The following is a 20,710-nucleotide window of genomic DNA, read 5'->3' as shown; positions in this document are numbered from 1 at the left end:
TCCGCGTGTTGTTTTTATAAGTACTTTAATTTTGAAAAAGGATTTATCAATCCTCGCAACCAAAAAAAAGATTTTCAAAATTTGTAATTCACGTTTTGTCGATAATTTTGGATCCTTTTAAGAAATGTGCGTCGATAATAACTAGAGGCAAGAATGTTAAAAATATGATACTTTATTTATTATATGGAACTTGATTTACAGACTATCTAAGAGTATAGCACATTTGATTTTATTTGGTTTTCTTCTCATTATTCTCACATGTGAGCATGTTATGAATGAAATGTATTTGATAGAGAAGTTAACGCTCCGTTTCTCTTCCCGAACATTACTATGGGACTTCCCATACTGTGGAGCTGTCACTGCGCCTGCTATGCCTAATGTCATTGTGAACATCCACAGCGTCGCTCAGTTTGCTGAATCGTCTGGCCCAGCTTCCTCTACCGATGCTACCGGCTTCTCTCAAAACCGAAATTAAATCGTCCTCGTCCTCCTTTCCCTTTATTTCTTTCTCATACTTTTCTTCCTGCGCGATCAATCGTTCGCGTTGTAACTGAGTCGCCAGAGAATGTGGTACGGCCGGTATAACGTAACTCATAATACCGGTGAGTGCAAAAACCTGTAAAATCAAATCTTTTGCATCGCCTTGTCAATGAAAGAAATTATAACGTAGGGGAGACCGGGGTTGAAAGTAACATTTTTTAGTTTTGATGAAATAAATAAATTCTATATTTTTCTTAGAGATTTAATGTTTATTTATACGGATAAGTTGAAGATTTAAGATTAGTTTGATAGCGATAATGTGTCATTAAATATTTTGAGAAAAATGTTATAACCCTGCAAAATGACCGAGGAGAGTTGTTACCTTCTACCCCGACTTTGGGGTTGAAAGTAACAACGCTGGGTTGTAGCACAAATAGATACAAACTGAATTATAAAATGAGAACTAACAAATAATTAAAAGTAACTTTAATTAATAATACTCAACATATTAAAAATAATCAACGTAACATAAATTGTCTTTTTTTTAATTGATACAACATAAATAGTATTTCTTAATCAGTAATCAATGTAACATAAATTGTTTTTTTTTTACTTAGCACAACATAACATTAGCGTCTTAATGACATCAATTAAATGCAAATAATTAATTAAAATAAATTGTTTTAGTTCTCACTCGAAGACTCATCTGAGTAGCAGTGGAACACACAAAATTAACCTTATCATATTTTTTAATACAATGTTCATGTCTCATAATTACATAATTAGTTAGGTATGTTGATTTATATATACAATATTTCGTGTTGGAGTGTGTTGGAATATGTTACAATTTACCCCAACGGCATGTTACTTCTGACCCCAAAATACGATACGTTCTAAACTAAAATATTTATATTAAAAACGTTTAAAATATAATGAAATGGCAACATATATCTATCTACCGATTAACTCATAAAATATGAAGAAAAAATAATTGCTGATAAAGTGTAAAATTTACGAATAAATCCAAAAAAATATCATTGAAACTTATTTGCTCACATGATGTGTAGTTACCTCGTACACAACACTCGTTAATAGAGTGGCACTAAAAGCAACTATCATGATGACAGCGTAACAGTGGTAAACAAGTATTTGACCCGTTTTGTTTTCATAATGATATCTATTTTCTTTACAAAGTTCATCAGCCGTGTTACAACCTAGCTCTGTTACTTTTAACCCTGGTCTCCCCTACATATGTATAGCGTACTTACAACGTGCTCGAAAACAACGACGAAGGCCAAACGTGCGGCGAAGACGTGCCAATATTGTGGACTGAGACCGTAAGGTTCTTTAGAATCATTCGGACCGTTTCTGTAGCCTCTGTATTGACATGTCTCCGGATGTTCCGCCTCTACGTCGCTCTTCATATCTTCACGATAATCAGAAGTATTGAATTCTGATAGCGAGCTATCGATGTAACCCACTAGATCCTCAGTGGGCGAATAAACAAATGCGTACACACTTCGTGGAATAAAATCGGAGGTATACGCAATGACGAAGGCCTAAAATATATTTGTATATATTTATACATTAATATATATTTATTATTTATTATTATATTTATATACAGGGTGTCTCATTATAATTCCTCCAGTGAAATATCTCGAAAAATATGGAAAATTCGAAAAATTTTTAAAAAAATCTTACCCTAATACTTTTATGCACAGAATAAATAATCAAATCAATTGGCGTAATTAAAACACATAATTATGTTAAAGTAAAAATGTGTAACTGCTAGTTGCAAATTCAGATTTTTCCTTAAAGATAACTATGTGTTTTCTTTACACCAATTGATTCGTCTCATTATTCTGTGCATAAAAGTATTAGGGTAAGATAATCGAGAAATGAATATTTTACGAGATATCTTGTATTTTATTGCAAAATATTGCAACTTTGAAGCCTTATAATTCGAAAAGTGTTTAATGAAAAAACATTTTATCATAGTGTTTTGAAAAGCTCTCGAAATTAGCTACAAGAATATGTAACAAAAATTAGGGAGTGCCATTTAAAAAAATTGAAGTGATCTTCACGTGACTTTCAAATGACTCTTCAAGAGCAGACCAATGGTACCATCTTATGGCCCCCTCGAAACCATACAACTTTTGCCTGAAACATTTTTCTCTCCCAGGCTTGGTTTTCGAGATATTCGACTGGAGGAATTAAAATGGGACACCCTGTATATTTGTTATATATTATTATATTTCTATATATATTTAATTGGATGTCAATTTACGCTCTACATCTGTGTTTGCTCTTTAATCCCTAATTGTTTATATAATTATATTACTTTTGTTAGTAATATTTAGAGCCTCTAATTTATTTAATTTAGTTATATATATTTATTATATATTATTATATTAGTGTTATATAAATATTTAATAAACCATTGTATGTATATTATATGTATATATTTATATATAAAAAGTTTTGGGTTTGAAAATTCTAACTTTAAATATAAATTAAAATAAAGTCCTTAAAATGAGTAAGAAAGTTGGTTTAGAGATATGTCTGCAATTGCTTTGTTTAAGAGATTTTAAATATATGTATAGGATGTGTTATGAAATTATTATCAGATTATAGTAAATTAAATGCGTTTCAACTATTTTATTATTAGAAAACAATTTGAAAATTTGAACATAATAATGACAAATAAATATAAATAATGGCTGCAATAATGAACTATAAATGAATAAAATAATGGATTATGAATTTTGTCCAAAAATTGATACAATAAAATATAAATAACAGATAGATGTAAATGTTGGAAAATAATTATACATTTTGTTAAAAATGGCAAATAAAAATGAATAATAAGTGGATATAAATGATGGAAAATAATTACTTTGTTTGGAATTTTGTTCAAATTGCACAGAGAGACAGGCGGTCTGTGTGTGTCTGTGTATGTGTGTATTTTGTAATTTTTTGTCACTTGATGGAAACTTAATAGCTGTCTCGTGCGTGACTTGAATAAAATTTTATGGGAATTTCTGTACGTACATTCGATACGACCGCCACGTAAGTAATACCCCTGAGAATGCCAAACCAGGCGCCGATATCCGCTACTCGCTCGGCCAACGGTCGTCGAGCCTCCTTCACCATTTTGTATGCATCCAGTCTTATCTCGGCGATATTATTTAATAAAGCGAAAATCGGTGCCAAAGGAAACGCTGCCACGAACAACGTTACAAATCCGTATTGTAAAACTATAAACAGACATTGCAAAAAAAATGAAATATTCGCAAAAATATATTTCTCCGTAAAGTATACATACACACACCCACACACATACATATATATATATCTATATATATATATAGTGTTCCAAAATAATTAAATGCCCTTTTAACAGACTTTCTTATCAATTTACAAAGTCAATTTTTTCGCAAAAAAAGAAATCATTAATAATAATAATTGTAATAGTTATAATTATACTGCAAAATAAAAATATTTTATATGCAAAACAATTTTCATAAATACATCTTTTAAATTGTTTTTGCATAAAAAAATATTTCTATCCTGCAGTATAATTATAACTATTACAATTCTTATAATTACTATTATAATTATTACGAAAAAATAAATAATTTTCCGTCCTATTATCAAAAAATAAAAAAAAAAGAATTTTCCATTTTTTCCATCATGTTGCACCAATTCAAAAATATTGAAAAAATTTGAAAGTATTGAGATGTATAAAAAGAGTATATTATAAAAATTTGATGATTGAACCTCAAAAGAAACATATTAAAAAAGCCGTTTCTTAATTTCAATCTTTTTTTAAAAAATCGAGCTTTTATTCGAGATTAATAAAAAAATATTTTTCTGTGTCTTTTGTTGATAAATGTTCTGAAAAAAAATTGATATGGGATTATCTCAAATCTTTACAGAAAAGAAAAATAAAAACTGAAAATGACGTTTTTCTCGATAACTTGGAAAACAATAGAGTTAGGGAACTAAAATTTTGAGAAAAATTTTGTTTTTTACAGTAAGGACATGACAGGCCAAATGTTATTTGAAAACTTGTCGGGGACAGCACTTTTAGTATGCTTATCCGGCTATAGCCTTTCCAATTTGTTTAAGGATGTTTAGTACCTATTTTTAAAAATATAGGAATTTAATAAAATTTGCACAGATTGTTCTGATACATGTTCAGAGACTTATAAAAAACCTGGAGTTGATTCCCTGAAGCAATCAAAAGTTATAAGGATTTTAATTTGCAATGAATTTACCCGTCGATATTATTATAAATATAATTATTTTGTGAATCTAATTATAAGTAAAAGTATTAATGTAATTATAAATATAATTATTTATATAAATAAGTATAAATATATTTATTTCTGTCCTTTTTAGTCCTTAAATTGATATGATTACAGATTTTTTATCTTATAAAAAACCTGTGATTGTGTTGATTTAAGAGCTAAAATAGATAAAAATAATAATAAGAATTTATTCAAAATTTGCAAAAGTATAGTTTAAATATAGAGGAAATATTTGATCACATAATTTTGGTCAAGTACTGACTAGTTCAAAAGATATTGAATATAATTTTCTTAATTTCGTTCTATTATCCGAGATGACATATTATTTATTGTGAAAACGTGGCAACATAGCATTCAACTGAGCCTTCTTTTGACATTTTAAATAATCTATCTTTTTATCTGAAGAAGCCTTTATATACAAACGTGTAAGCGAGAAGCGACTATGCCTCATATGTCAATTTGCAATTTGACCAATTTATGAAAAATTACCATATTGCCACATTTCTTTCTTCTCGGAGAAATGACAAATTATTAAATTTATCAAAGAAATAGTTAAAAATCTTCTATATTTCGTCATTATTCACTATTATAAGTTTTATTCTGACATTTTAAATTACTCTGTACGAGTAAATTCTTTTAATTTTATAATTCAAATTTTGTGCTGTAATGTTGAAATCGAGGTACTGTCAATAATAAAAGTTTCTCATTATAATTTAAAAAACGCGAAAATTCTCCGAAAAAAGCAACAGAAGTTTGAAAATACATTTCTACATTATAGCTATAAATAAATAATACGATTTTATGCAATCTTTATACTAATCATATATTAGGATATATGAGAAAAGTATATATTCGTCAATTTCGACTACTTTTTGCTCCGATTGTAGGTGCTAAACATTCTTAAACTAAAGTCTACTTGAAATTAACTGAATGTTAACTTTTCGATTTTACAAATTCTTCTTTTTAATCATTAACTTGAAAATTCTTATGACTTTCTTGATATTGTCTTTGAAGAAAAAATGATCTTCAAACAGTAAAACAATCTATATTAAAGAATTTGCTATTCAAAAGGCATACGGTACTTTTAGAACACATTGTATTATGCGCGCGCATAAAATACAATTACTCACTCATTTCTAAATATTCTTCGAACAAAGCTAATCTTCCCGGGTCTTGAAGCTGATAATCTTGCTCCCAACAAGTGTACCTCCTATCGTGATCTTTCGTCGCCGCTACTTGTGTTCTCTTGCGCCACCAGTTCCACAATTTTGGCGATAGAATCTCGACGAAGTTATTGAAGCACTGCTTACCGATCATTATAATCGCAAGTTGAATACAGACTTCCGAGAGACAACCAGCGGGATCGCACACATCTGTTTTGATGCGATAAAAGTCCGAGGCTCTCGCATCCGCGTCGCCAGGATAGACGAAAAATCTTCCCTAAAAATTGACATATTAAGGAGTTTTCAATGTATATATCGTCTTTTATTATACTTTTATAGATTTTTATAGATACCTTGAAAAAGGCGATGTAAATCAAGGAGGAATAAAAATTGACAAATTCGAATAGAAAGATCTTGAACGTATAGCTGGCTTCGTATTCCGTCTGTGTTCTCGGATTCTCCATGTTGACCATCCATCGTGCCAATCGATGATATATCCGTGTGAGTATCATTATTATCACCAGATTAATAAGAGCGGCAGTCATGGAGGTGAATATCTTTGCGTGCCTTTTTAGAAAAGTACCACCGCCACCGTAGAAGACGGCGACCAGCGAGATGCGATACACGATTGTCCCTAAGACCGCCCCAAGGACCACGCATATCTATAAAAATAAGGATGTATAAAAAGATAAGGGAGAATAGTGTACAATTATAAAGAATACTGGGTATCGAGGAAAATGCTCGGAGATGTAAAGTGATGTAATTACCATGAAAAATACTATCGAGCCTGTGGCCAAATATCGTATGGCTTTAGACATCGCGGGTAAATATGGCTCCTTCTCCTTCGTTACGGGATTTATTCGGAACGTTTTAACGGACGCCTCGAATTCGGGCCTGGGCTCTTCGTCGTAATCGTTGTTCTGAAGATCCCACTCCCAGACAATCACTGCTTGTCGTCGTTTCCAAAGTTCGAGAAACGTAGTAGCTGCGTTGTTGAGGAAAGAGATATATGTATGTATATTAAAACATTAACGTTAAAACACACAGGTAGGGGAGACCAGGGTTAAAAGTAACAGGGATAGGTTGTAACACGGCTGATAACTTTGTAAAGAAAATAGATATCATTATGAAAACAAAACGGGTCAAATACTTGTTTACCACTGTTACGCTGTCATCATGATAGTTGCTTTTAGTGCCACTCTATTAACGAGTGTTGTGTACGAGGTAACTACACATCATGTGAGCAAATAAGTTTCAATGATATTTTTTTGGATTTATTCGTAAATTTTACACTTTATCAGCAATTATTTTTTCTTCATATCTTATGAGTTAATCGGTAGATAGATATATGTTGCCATTTCATTATATTTTAAACGTTTTTAATATAAATACTTTAGTTTAGAATATATCGTATTTTGGAGTCAGAAGTAACATGCCGTTGGGGTAAATTGTAACATGTTACAACTTACTCCAACACGAAATATTGTATGAATAAATCAACATACCTAACTAATTATGTAATTATGAGACATGAGCATTGTATTAAAAAATCTGATAAGGTTAATTTTATGTGTTCCAACTGCTACTCAGATGAGTCTTCGAGTGAGAACTAAAACAATTAATTTTAATTAATTATTTGCATTTAATTGATGTCATTAAAACGCTAATGTTATGTTGTGCTAAGTAAAAAGAAAACAATTTATGTTACGTTGATTACTGATTAAGAAATACTATTTATGTTGTATCAATTAAAGAAAAGACAATTTATGTTACGTTGATTATTTTTAATATGTTGAGTATTATTAATTAAAGTTACTTTTAATTATTTGTTAGTTCTCATTTTATAATTCAGTTTGTATCTATTTGTGCTACAACCCAGCGTTGTTACTTTCAACCCCAAAGTCGGGGTAGAAGGTAACAACTCTCCTCGGTCATTTTGCAGGGTTATAACATTTTTCTCAAAATATTTAATGACACATTATCGCTATCAAACTAATCTTAAATCTTTAACTTATCCGTATAAATAAACATTAAATCTCTAAGAAAAATATAGAATTTATTTATTTCATCAAAATTAAAAAATGTTACTTTTAACGCCGGTCTCCCCTACGTTAGAATGAAGAAGAAAATGGTTTCTTTTCTTTCTCAAGTCTTACCCCAGAAAGACATAAAAATGGCAAAGAAGACAGTCGCTGGATTATCGAATAGGTAAGTCAATTTCGAAAATATACAAGAATCGCCGAGTCTCTGGTAGGTACACGCTTTGTCACAAAGAGGACATAGAGTGATATTTCCTAAGAAGTTGAATAAAATCATAATGAGTATTAATTAATATGTTAAAATTATACAATTTTTTAAATTATACAATATGAGAAGCAAAGTACCAGCTATATTAGAGTCGCAAATCTCTTTGCTGGGCACGTTGTCTTCGCCATCCATACTTCCAAGACCGTAAATAAAGCACAAAAGACCCACTATTGCCGGCGGATATAAACACCTCGTGTAAAATCCTAGCCATGCGAAATAAAGGGCAACTTTCTCGCCAAAATATCGTCTTATCAGCCATAATGGTTGTTTCTTATACCATTGCGAGGGTCTTGCCCATATCAGATACAACAGATACCTATCGAGAATATCTCCATTGCTCATAGGTTTATTGTAAGGACCCTCGTGCAATGAAAAGCAATCGAGGTACGTTCCATCTGCTAGCAGTCTGCGAATACCAGATTTCTCGTGGGTCTCGTCATATCTCGTTCTTAACAATATTTGCATTACTATCAACGATCTCTGAGCAGGCGTATAAGCGTTGTCTCTTTCCTTTACGATAAACCTTCGAAATTATGTAAAATTCAACAGTAAAGTTTAATGACAATAACTTTCTATTTTGCACGGTGTTTATACAGAGTATTTCAAAACCATTGGATGTCATTTTAATAAATTCTTTGGTCAACTTGAAGACAATTTTTGCCATAATATATATTTGTAACTATTGTACTTTATAATAATTAAGGATGTTTAGCATCTACAATCGGAGCAAAAAGTAGTCGAAATTGACAAATATATACTTTTCTTATATATTTTAATATATGATTATTATAAAGATTGCATAAAATCTTATTATTTATTCATAGCTAGAGTGTAGAAATGTATTTTCAAACTTCTGTTGCTCTTTTTCGGAGAATTTTCGTGTTTCTTAAATTATAATGAGAAACTTTTATCATTGACAGTATCTCGATTTCAACATTACAACCCAAATATGAATTATAAAAATAAAAGAATTTACTCGTATAGAGTAATTTAAAATGTCAGAATAAAAATTATAATAGTGAATAATGACAAAATATAGAAGATTTTTAACTATTTCTTTGATAAATTTAATAATTTGTCATTTCTCCGAGAAGAAAGAAATGTGGCAACTAATAATTTGTCATAACTTGATCAAATTGCAAATTGACATATGAGGCCTAGTCGCTTCTCGCTTACAAGTTTGTATGTAGAGGCTTCTTCAGATGAAAAGATAAGTTATTTAAAATGTCAAAAGAAGGCTCAGTTGAATGCTATGTTGCCACGTTTTCACAACAAATAATATGTCATCTCGGATAATAGGACGAAATTGAGAAAATTATATTCAATATCTTTTGAACTAGTCAGTACTTGACCAAAATTATATGATCAAATATTTCCTCTATATTTAAACTATACTTTTGCAAATTTTGAATAAATTTCTATTATTATTTCTATCTATTTTAGTTCTTAAATCAACACAATTATAGGTTTTTTATAAGATAGAAAATCCGTAATCGTATCAATTTAAGGACTAAAAAGGACAGAAATAATTATATTTATACTTATTTATATAAATAATTATATTTATAATTATATTAATACTTTTACTTATAATTAGCTCCACAAAATAATTATATTTATAATAATATCGACAGGTAAATTCATTGCAAATTAAAATCCTTATAACTTTTGATTGCTTCAGGGAATCAACTCCAGGTTTTTTTATAAGTCTCTGAACATGTATCAGAACAATCTGTGCAAATTTTATTAAATTCCTATTTTTTAAAAAATAGGTACTAAACATTCTTAAAGGAAAAACCAAAGAGGAAAAAATTAAAGAAGAAAAATGACATTTGATTGTTTTGGAACACCTTATATAAATGTATATTACCTCTCTTCGAGATCGCCGGAATCTATATAATCATAAAAGTGCGGTTCCTCGGGATACTTTGTCGTGTCCCAAGTATGTATTTTACGTATCCACTGGGACCATCGTTTCCATCTCTTCAAATATTTCGATGTGTCTTTGGCACCGTCAGTATCCTGCTTTCAATTTAGGTCACATATATCACACATTTATAGTATGGAATACAGTACGAGTGTACCTAACTGTAAAAGAGACGTACCCAAGTTTTCATAGGAATGGTCTTGAATCTCTTTGTGGGTAGTTTCAGACTCATTACTTCTGCGTACTGCACCTTTATTTTCCAAGGTATATGTAACTTTAAGAAATACGTTTTCCCATCAAATGAATTCTGCTTCGGTTCTAATTCCAGTTGTAGACCATCTTTTAAAAGATTTTGTTGAAAGATTTTTCTCTGTTCTCGCCGACGAGCTTCTATTTCGGTCATGACACCTTCGTTTTCTTCCTGGTAGACCAATACCATATCGATTCTTCGATGACCGTCACTAAAATTATCATATTGAGTCAAATCAGTAAATAATGCCAAGAGAAAAAAATGTATCAAAAGCAACACATTATTTTGTTTTTAAGCTCGAGTTTAAAGTTTGACTTCTTCAAAGATGGATTTCTTGAAGTCGGACAAAATTATTTTATTTTTTTAAATTATATATTTGATTAAAATATATTTATAATTATTAAACAAAATAAAAAAATTGAAGAATGCTTGAAAAAAATAATGTACGTACACATATATGGTTATTATACGTTAAGATTAACTCTTCGTGAAAAAATTTCATGTAGTAAAACTTAATGGTCACATATACATATATATATATATATATGTATATTGTTGTCTTTGAAAAAGTTAATATAAAAATTTACGCTTACAATTATTTACTGGTCTCTGTTATATTGTAACGAAGTTTTGATATAGTGTGGTTTTAAACTTTCTTTTTTTAATAATAAATAAAATAATAGGCATGTAAGAACAATCTTAGTAAATTTATTTGAGTACAAAACAAAATATATTCATATAATCAAGAACCTACATCATTGATAATAGTATACAACAAAAAATAGAATAGCCTATATTAAATACTTTTAAGAAACGCTAAAAGCGAATGTTTCGATCCAATTGTTTGGACCTTTCTTAACGCAAACATATGGTATAATTAGCATTAAAAAAAGTAACTATTTGTTACTTTTTTAATGTTAAAACAAGACTAAAAATTAAATAAAAAATATACTTTTGTAATATATTTTATCAAAAAAATTAATAATTAAAATATTAATAAAATATCAATAAATTATTTTAAAATTTTTTATTTTAAATTTCTAACACCATAAATAATAAGGAAAAAAATTTTAAACACTCAAAGTATAAATAAAAAAATTTTACTTTGCATTAAATTTATAACTATAATCAAATACAAGATATATTTTTTGTACTCTCATAATTATGGTCCGCATTCAGAACGCGCTTACAAAGATGTTTGCACGTTCTAAATACGGATCTATATGAATATCTATTGATAATTGAAGATTGGATATACGAAAATAGAAAATATAATATGTCACAAATAGGATCCATATATAAAAAGTAACGATAAAAGTGTTAAATTCGTTACTGTTACTAAAAAATGTAACTACGTTACCGCTACAGTTACAGAAAAAAATAGTAACGTCGTTATCACTTCGTTACAAAAAAAAAAGTAACTGTAACGGTAACGGTGTTACAAGTAACGTGTTACTTTTCAAACCTAACCCTGGGCCAGGGTTATATTTTTATGTCGACTTATTTTTAGGAACAGGACATTACCTAAAGCATATGATCAAAAGTCCATAAAGTTAATTATCTTTATAAATTGATTATTATCTTTATCAGTAGTCCATTTGATTTCTAGTGGTGTTTTTATATAGATTTATAATCAAGGGTTCCCCTAAGGCTAAAGCTTATATTGATGATAGGTTTGAATTAGTAAACCATCTGACATTTATATAAATTTAATGATTGTAGGTTAATTTTCTTAGGTATAGTTTCTAATTTTACTAACGTTCCTATAGATTTAGCTTTTGATAATGTCATCTCTAATAGATGGCAATTTTTATCTAATATATGAGCTTCTAAAATTAAAATTTTACTAGGAATTTGTACTAGTAAGTCTTTCACATTTTTTCTTCTGAAAAAAGAACGTTACAAGTTATAAAATTTGTTAAACAAAAATTTTAGGCAATAATTAATTGTTTCAAGGATCATGTTTATCAGATAACAGTTGTCTAATAATAACTATGGATTCAAGGTTTTTTTTTAGTGGAATCAAGAATGTGATAGTAAAAAAAAAAGTTCTATCTACTAGTCCTATAAATGTGTTTATATATTTTAATTTTTAATGTTAATTAATTATATGTTTGCGCTAGATCAAAAAGTTGGACCGAAAGATTCGCTTCTATCTTTCTTAACAATATTTAATATAATTCTATTTTTTTATATATTATTATCAACAATAAAATAATAAGTTCTTGATTATATGAATATTTTGTTTTGTACTCAAATAAATTTACTAAGATTGCTCTTATATTTATTATTATTTTTTTAAGTAAATAGCTTTAAAAAACAAACATAAATCAAAATTTGAGAAATTAGTCTTTAAAACATCGTCCTTAAAACTGACATACTCATCGAGAATTGTAGAAGCATAGTAAAAATGTAGAAAAGTTTATTGCAATAAATTTTCGAATTATACAAATTTCTTGAATATGTAATGAAAAAGAATAAAATTAGAAATTTCTTTATTTATAAAAATAAAATAATTTTCATCGCACATTGAAAAGAAAAAAATAAGAAACTATAAAAAAAAATAATTTATATAAAGTATTTATATAAAGTTATTTTTTTCCTTTGAATGTGTTATGACAATTATTTTAATTTATGATTCCTGCTTTTATTACTCGTTTAGATATAAATCAACTTTTATAGGATTTTTACAAAAATTTGTCCTGCCTTTTTTCTAATAAATAATATATAAATAGCAATAAATATTGTATCTTTTGTGATAATTAAATTATTCTAAAAGCTTCAAGAGTTTTTTAAATAAATACTACTTGTTTATAAACTTACTAGTTTATATAAACAAATAGTATTTATTTGAAAAACTCTTGAACCTTTTAGAATAATTTAATTATCATAAAAGATATTTATTGTTATAAAATAAAAATTTATGTTTTTAAAATATGTAATTTATCAAAAAAAAGCCAAAAAAAATTTTTTGCAAAATTCCTATAAAAGTTAATTTATATACAAACAAGTAATAAATGGACGAATCATAAATTTTTGATAAATAGACTAATTAAACATCAATTTGAATCAATCAAGATCAAATTTATACAACTCTGATATCAATATTTAATTATTATAGATATGCCGTTTTATAAAGAAAAAAAAGAAGAAAATCTATAATAGATTTTGATATCTTTCCTCTAAGAAATCATTTAAAAAACTAATTAATTAAATAATAATTCTTTTTCCTGTTCGCATGTGCTTTTACGTTTATTAAGGAAATCTAAAAATAAACGAGACTTGGAAATAAATGACTTTCCGCGTTCTCTACACTCGTGTCATCGTTTGTATGTGTTGTATAACGATAGAAAAATGATAAGACAATCGCTAACGTCCCAGAGAATTGTATTAAGCTTGTCATAATAGAAAGAAGGTTTATAAATGTCCATACATGTGTGCCTTATACATGTCGATCTATATATACACTTATGCACTCGTGTGCTTCAAGAATAACTGCAATAACTGGCATATGTAACTACGACAGACAACTATTTACCGAAAATAAAGTGTCTCGCAATCGATTCCCGTTTCCATTTCCTTCGCCGGCAATGAATTCCTAGTGGCCTCAGCGAAATCCAGCGAGACTGGCGTATCTGGTAGCGAGGGGTTGACTTCCGGAGTAGCTGGTGCCGTGAGTTTAGGACCTTGCCCAATTTAAATCGAATTATCATAATTCTGTACATGATTCTTTTCAAGTTAATTTAATTATCACCTTTTTTACTACGTTAATAAAAATGTCATTGATAGAAATATTTAGGAAAAACTACTACTAAAAATATTAATATATCCTCTCATCTTATTCATTTCATACAATTTCGAATTTTTTAAGATAGACTTTTTTACTTTTATTACGCTGAATTATTGTTTCTTAATAAAGTTTATATCAATTGAAAGCTCAACACACAATCCAATATGCATTTCTTATTTTAATTAATATATGCATATATGTGTGTTTGTGTGTTCGCATAATAAAAGATTTTAATAATAATATTTCTTATAAAAAATAAATGTTTGAAATTGACAAATTTGGAAAAATATAAATTCTTTCTTGTGACTCTATACGACTGTGAATAAAAATGTTAATTTTATTTATATGCAATGATTGATACTTATCAATATTGAGTACGAATAATTAGAATAATTAATGTATTTATAGTCAATTTTTTATAGTGTATTTTCTGTAAGTGTATTATTATTATTCTTTTTTGTTTGTATTATCGAAAAAATATGAATAAAATTAATTGTGAGAACCAATTGAGAAAGAATTATAAGAATTAGCTACGATAAATATTAATAAATACATTTTGAGATTCATTGAATTTAACTTTATGCAAAAAGTATTTTCAGTCTTTTAAAATATAAAACTAATAATTAATTTGTGAGTTCAAGTAAAGATTTGCCCTGTAGAATATAATTTACTCTTAAAATCATAAATTTTATCGTATAAATATTATCAAACTAATTTTTTTTATAGTGACCTTATCACGAAAATTTTATACGGTACATAAAAATTTATTAAATTGAAAATTTTAATTTTGCAGTGCAAATTTTTACTTTAATTTACAAATTAATTATTAATTTTATATTTTAAAATTATTACATTTTATATTATATTATATTTTGTTATTTTATATTATAATTTATTTCATTATATTTTAAAAAGCAAAATGTGCTTTGTACACAATGCTCAATTCATGAATCTTGAAATGTATTAGATTTATTAATTTTTGACATAATTAATTCGTACAGTCCTCCTTAAAAGATGTATGCAAGAATTGGATTACTCTTCTGACTTAATTAATATCGTATAAAAATCTCTGGTTCAAAACTTATGTTCTTCATTTTGAAACTGTTAATATTTCTAAGTATGGAGCATACTTTTGTAAAAAAAAATGTAAAGAGAGATTAAATGCGAAGTTGAAGCGTTTATATAGGACGGTCTATAATATCACGAGAACCAAGTCTTAAACGTTACATTATTAATATCCGATATTCGTGACACGCTGACATTCGTACGCATATTGATCGTGGTTTACTGACATAGCTTTATTGCTTGTATTATAGTCGTTAGTTGCGCGTTTTCACGAGTGTGTCTCGTTTCATTCTTTTTATAGACGCGTAGATTATATCTCATTACTTCCAGCAAATTTCGTCATTAAACAAATGAAAATTGGGGCTAAAATTAGTTTATATTGCCGTGCAAAAAGTCAAATTTTTAAAAAACGTGAGAAAACTGCAAAGTGTTGATAATTAGTATGCTATACTCGTGTCGACCTTATATAAGGGACCTTGGAATAATTTCCCCGACTATACAAAATGTTTCGTAAAGGTTGGACTGGCATATGTAGTCATGTTCTATAGTCAAGAGAAATAAAAAAATTCTTATAAAACATGTTCCTAAAACGCTTTGTTAAAAGTTAGGATTAAAAAATTAGGATTAAATGAATAAATTTTGATGTTACAGTAATACATGATAGGGGAACGTGGGGTAGAACGGCATCGCGGGGTACAATGGTGCAGAGTCGATATCTTTTGAGATGCTACCATGTCATGAAATATGTTGCAATTATTGCTATTAGGTATCTCTTTCTGCGTGCTGTTATCAGTGGTCGCAATATTTTTAGTTGAAAGTTGTTAGAAATTATTTAATGCACTTGCTGTGCTCTCCGCCACTGAGTTGTAATTCTTCCATATATTTACATAAGGTAAACAATGATAAAATTCTATTTTTTATTACTGTAAATACATTTATCTTTTAAAATGATCTTTTCTTATTAATTTCATACTGTGTCTATGTAAATATTGATTAATTATAATTTTTTATATGATTAAAAGTAAATAAATACGTTTTGAGGCTTAATGAAATATTAGCCCACGAAATGTACTTTTTATTTTTATACTAGAGAAAGAAAGAGAGTATACATAGATGCTGTCTTTCAAAATTAATACCAAAAATTATTACATTAAAGGATATTTTTCCATGTTTTAAAGAGAAAAATATTTATTATAACAAGAGAATTGTTTTTATTTATTAATTTATAGTTATCATTTAAAAACACAAATCTATGTTCTTATGTTTTATATATCATATTATAATATACAACTTTTAAGAAGTTTTAGACATCAATGTTAATAAAATAAACAAGTTTTGGAGGTAGTCCATTATACCCCGCATGAAAAGCATATCACGAAAATCTAGGCTTTTACTAAATCAATAATTTCGTCTATTTAAACTATTATTTTATAATAAACTTGTATTTTTTCTAGTGAATATTCCAAAGGATATTTTTAGTAAAAAAAAAGATGGATTTATTTTTTTTTAATATGTTGAAAACTTGCTTAATGCTTACGTTGGCCGTTCTACCCCACGTTCCTTTACATATTTAAAGAAATTAAAAAAAATTGAGTATATTTAAATAATAATTTAACGTAATGGATACTGCTATTTAAGGTGATGAAAAATACTCCAGGAGTATTTTTTAATAAAGCATTTTAGGAACATGTTTTATAGAAACACTTTTTCCATTTTAATTAGAAGAACCTGACTACAAGTGGTCAACTGAATTTTTACGAAACACTCTGTACGTACAACCGCTCCGGTTCGTCGTCAAATTCAATTCTCACCGAAGGCATCCTGAGGGATCAGAGTCGTCCCGGACGGATGGACCAGGCTGGCTCTCGACAATTTTCTCTTGACACTTGCCGGAGTTCCTCCGCACGGCAGACCGTTTTTGTCGAGCTCGAAAATGACCTCCTTATTCGAGTAGACGCAGCTGTTATATTCCGGCGATTTGGACTCGCTCCTCGTCGATGTCGACTTTGCCGAAGACGCGTGAGATGTGTTTCCCGAACCGCTTGACTTTTCATCGTTGAACTGATGCTCGACCGGGCTGTTGTCGTCGGGATGAGGAAAGGCTCCCCAGCTACTGGGCCTTCGGCTATGCTGAAATTATTCAAACCTCTATAACTTTTCACGTCATCCAGTTCATATTCTCGTTTGCGATCAAAAAGGATCACAATGAGTTATTGTCAGGCTTCGAATCCTATAATAAAATCGGCAATATTAATCAAAGATAGAAATGAGTTCGCGATGAATAAAATGCTTGGATAATATCGTATTCAAAGATCAAAAATCAATAATATTCTCATTAACATTAACATTACTCGGCAAAACGAATGCTATTACGCTGAATAAATATTATAGGTTAGACTCGATAATATGTATATATAAAAGTTGTGATAAAGAGTACTTTTATCTAATGACTTCCTTGTTAAATGATAGCTATCGTGATACAAAACATTTAGATAACATTATTAAAATATGTTTCTTCAAAATATTTTATGCATCCTTCATTTTTTTTATCTTTATGTTCGCGCTTTACTTTTGCATTTTACATATACACGCATATACATATATACATACATACGTGCATTGTAAATGTAATGTGTGTGTGTGTGTGTGTGTGTGTGTGTTTGTTTGTATACGGGATATTTATTGTAATAATATTATTTTTTAGAGTTAATCGGACAAAAAAAAGAAAAAAAAAATTTCACTAGAATAAACATATGATTTCTTTTCTGTGCATGCATGTGCGTGTGCGTAATACACATATATACGTATGCATGTATATGAAACATTAAACGATAACTCACTATGAGAAATATTCTCACATGCGCGGGATGCAAAACCGATTTTTGGAACGATGTTAAGTATACCTGGCTGTCATCTACTTGCAGCTTGTTATCTTCCATGTTAGTCTCTTCTTGAGTCCCTTTTAAGACACACGAAGGCAGATCGGAAGACTTTCGGCGGACAGTGTTCCAAGTGTTGCCAAATCGGATAACATCTTTCCTTTCTTTTTCAGGAATTTTCCGAGACGACTATTCGAATGATTCCTCCATTAATTTGCACACGATACTGTCGAGAAGAGTACTTTGTTTTTTAAGCAGATCATCCCGAGAGAAGATTTAGATACTTTTGCGAGGCCCTTTCCAAGATATCCGTCCAGGCATCAGCAGAACACACTTTGGGTGAGCTTCCTCGATCGCGTCTGATAGTTGATCGCAAGAAAATGAACATCGATCAGTGTCGATAGGTCGGGATAGTTGTGGTGATGGCCTCGTGTCGGTTGGATAATCGTTTAATTATGAATGGGTCACGATTCAACTATGCTCGAAGAAATACGGTTGGTGGTCAGGGTCATGTATTCCCAGGAGGAAGAAAGCCGTTACCACCGACTGGGCCTTCAACTATGGTTATGCTTACGGGGGTACGAGAGAAGATTCGAAGATTTCGAAGGACCCTTGCCAATTTAATCGCCATGAGTATGTTTTCAAGCAGCGGACCATAGTGTTGGATCCCCGGCGCTTTTTAATTTTGCATTTTAAATCTCGCTCATCACTTGGATTCACATTTAGATTGATCGTCTACACAATATCAGCGATTGGTTCGTACTTGCTGTCATTTCTTCAATTTGGATTTTGTTTAATGTCTCTGAGGAGTATCTCTAGATAAAAATTGAGTACAGAAGAATTCAGTATCCAAATAAAGCGATTGAGTTGTACACCTAAGTAGCTTGTTGTAGGCCGTTTTTGTGTTGAACTGCGTTGGAGAACACGTTTGTATGGACGAAGCGTCCTCGATCGAACTGATACTGTTCTTGCGCGACGGTAGTGTGACATGTACTGGCCAATGGATAGTGGCGTAATCCTTACATATCACACACGTGTATCGTCCCATCAGTGTCTCTTATTTATGTGCTTGTACACATTTCACAAGGCTGTATGTGTGTACGTGTATGTGCATTACCTTTACCGGGGGGTGCAGATTTCACCTCCCTCACGCGGGAGTGGAAGCAGCGGAGGCGGAATGTCGAGGCTTTCGAAATTGCTATGGTTACCTGATGGACACAACATGTGTTACATACGTCATGTTAAACGCATTACCGGTTCTTCTTTTGAGCTTGAACTTGAAGAATGTCGGTGGATATAAACGCGCATGATCTATGCCAAGCCACTTTGCCGCGTTAACCGTTGACAAGCTAAAGCTAAAGTTGAAAACATCTTATTACATGAGATTACCTTTTTATTGAAACAGTTGTTGCACTTTGATTAAACAATTGTTCTGACTTCGGCATTTAGTTTATTTCGACAAACTGTGTTGTTTCTTCGTAATTATCATATATTATTACATTATTTTTTTGTGTTGACATTGATAGAATATATGTATACAAATAGGAGAGTATCTTATTTATATATAAAGAACTTTGCTGAAATGCATTCTGTGAATAAATGCTATTTTTAAGAACTCATTGAGAGAATTTGAGGCAATAAAGTGTGTATGATAACTATTACAAATATAAAATATGCATATATTTTAAATTTGATCGTCATCATGATTTGATATATTATAATTTTAAGAGATATTTAAACCATTTACATTAACAAATTAAAAAAAAACCTAAAAATATATATATTTTAAATTGTAGTTTATCATCTATATATAACATTAGTTTAGGAAAAAATACGATAATAACGTATACGATTGCATTGAGAATATATTAATAGAAAAAGATTAGAATTATTATAAGTGTTTTTAAAACATCCGTCTTAATGGCACATATTATTCTATTTTTATCTTCATCATCTCTTATTTAGTTATGAAAAGTGCTCATTTATTGATTTTTTTATTTATGTCTTTAGGTTTCAGTCTATTCTTTCTCTAAATTACTTATATTTATAGTCGCGCCAAGGAAATCATTGTCATAAATGTGTCATTATCACAAATCAGTTATGAAAAGTGATATAACTCACTAAATGGATTTTAAAAATCAGTCTATAAAATAATTGTGACATTATATCTGTATTTGCGATTCAACTAAAAAATTCAGATAACATTAATTCAGATAAGATTGTTTTTATTACAATATTTGCAGTTTCTGGTCCGTAAAAATATATTTTTTTTATTTTATACACGCACTCTTACAACACGTGTATGTGTGTGTGTGTGTAATGAGTACTGGTTTCGATAATTCAAAAGTGATGATTTTTATTTGAAAGACAAAAAATGCTCAGATAATCAAGAAAAGTTATTTTTTTTTACTGTGGAATTCATTTATTGTCAGAAAAGTGGGAAAAAGTTATGGCTAGCGATGGAAAGTATTTTCAATAAAATGTAATTTAATGTTTCTCTGAAATAAAGTTGTTTTTTTTTTTTTGCAAAAAA

General features: G+C 29.4%; 1 protein-coding gene across 3 annotated transcripts; it reads right to left on the bottom strand.

The window, feature by feature from the left end:
* Positions 1 to 154: 154 nt before the first annotated feature.
* LOC140671150 (anoctamin-4) lies at positions 155 to 19,201 on the bottom strand. Of its 3 annotated transcripts, none has more exons than XM_072902291.1 (13): positions 18,139 to 19,201; positions 17,110 to 17,428; positions 13,982 to 14,129; positions 10,372 to 10,654; positions 10,137 to 10,291; positions 8,344 to 8,789; positions 8,116 to 8,253; positions 6,727 to 6,944; positions 6,313 to 6,621; positions 5,927 to 6,236; positions 3,535 to 3,740; positions 1,749 to 2,039; positions 155 to 616 (listed from the first exon to the last, which is right to left on the bottom strand). In XM_072902291.1, the coding sequence occupies exons 1-13, from the start codon at positions 18,235 to 18,237 to the stop codon at positions 329 to 331; spliced, it is 3,210 nt and encodes a 1,069-aa protein (XP_072758392.1). In that variant the 5' UTR covers positions 18,238 to 19,201; the 3' UTR covers positions 155 to 328. The 3 variants fall into 3 exon arrangements, with proteins under 3 accessions (XP_072758392.1, XP_072758393.1, XP_072758394.1); XM_072902292.1 differs by having other exon boundaries at positions 10,137 to 10,288; positions 18,139 to 19,199; XM_072902293.1 differs by having other exon boundaries at positions 18,202 to 19,199.
* Positions 19,202 to 20,710: the final 1,509 nt, after the last annotated feature.

Source organism: Anoplolepis gracilipes, chromosome 11 (assembly GCF_047496725.1).
Source record: "Anoplolepis gracilipes chromosome 11, ASM4749672v1, whole genome shotgun sequence".
NCBI lineage: Eukaryota > Metazoa > Arthropoda > Insecta > Hymenoptera > Formicidae > Anoplolepis > Anoplolepis gracilipes.
Note: the sequence above shows the minus strand (reverse complement) of the source record. Positions and strands in the feature narration are given on the sequence as shown.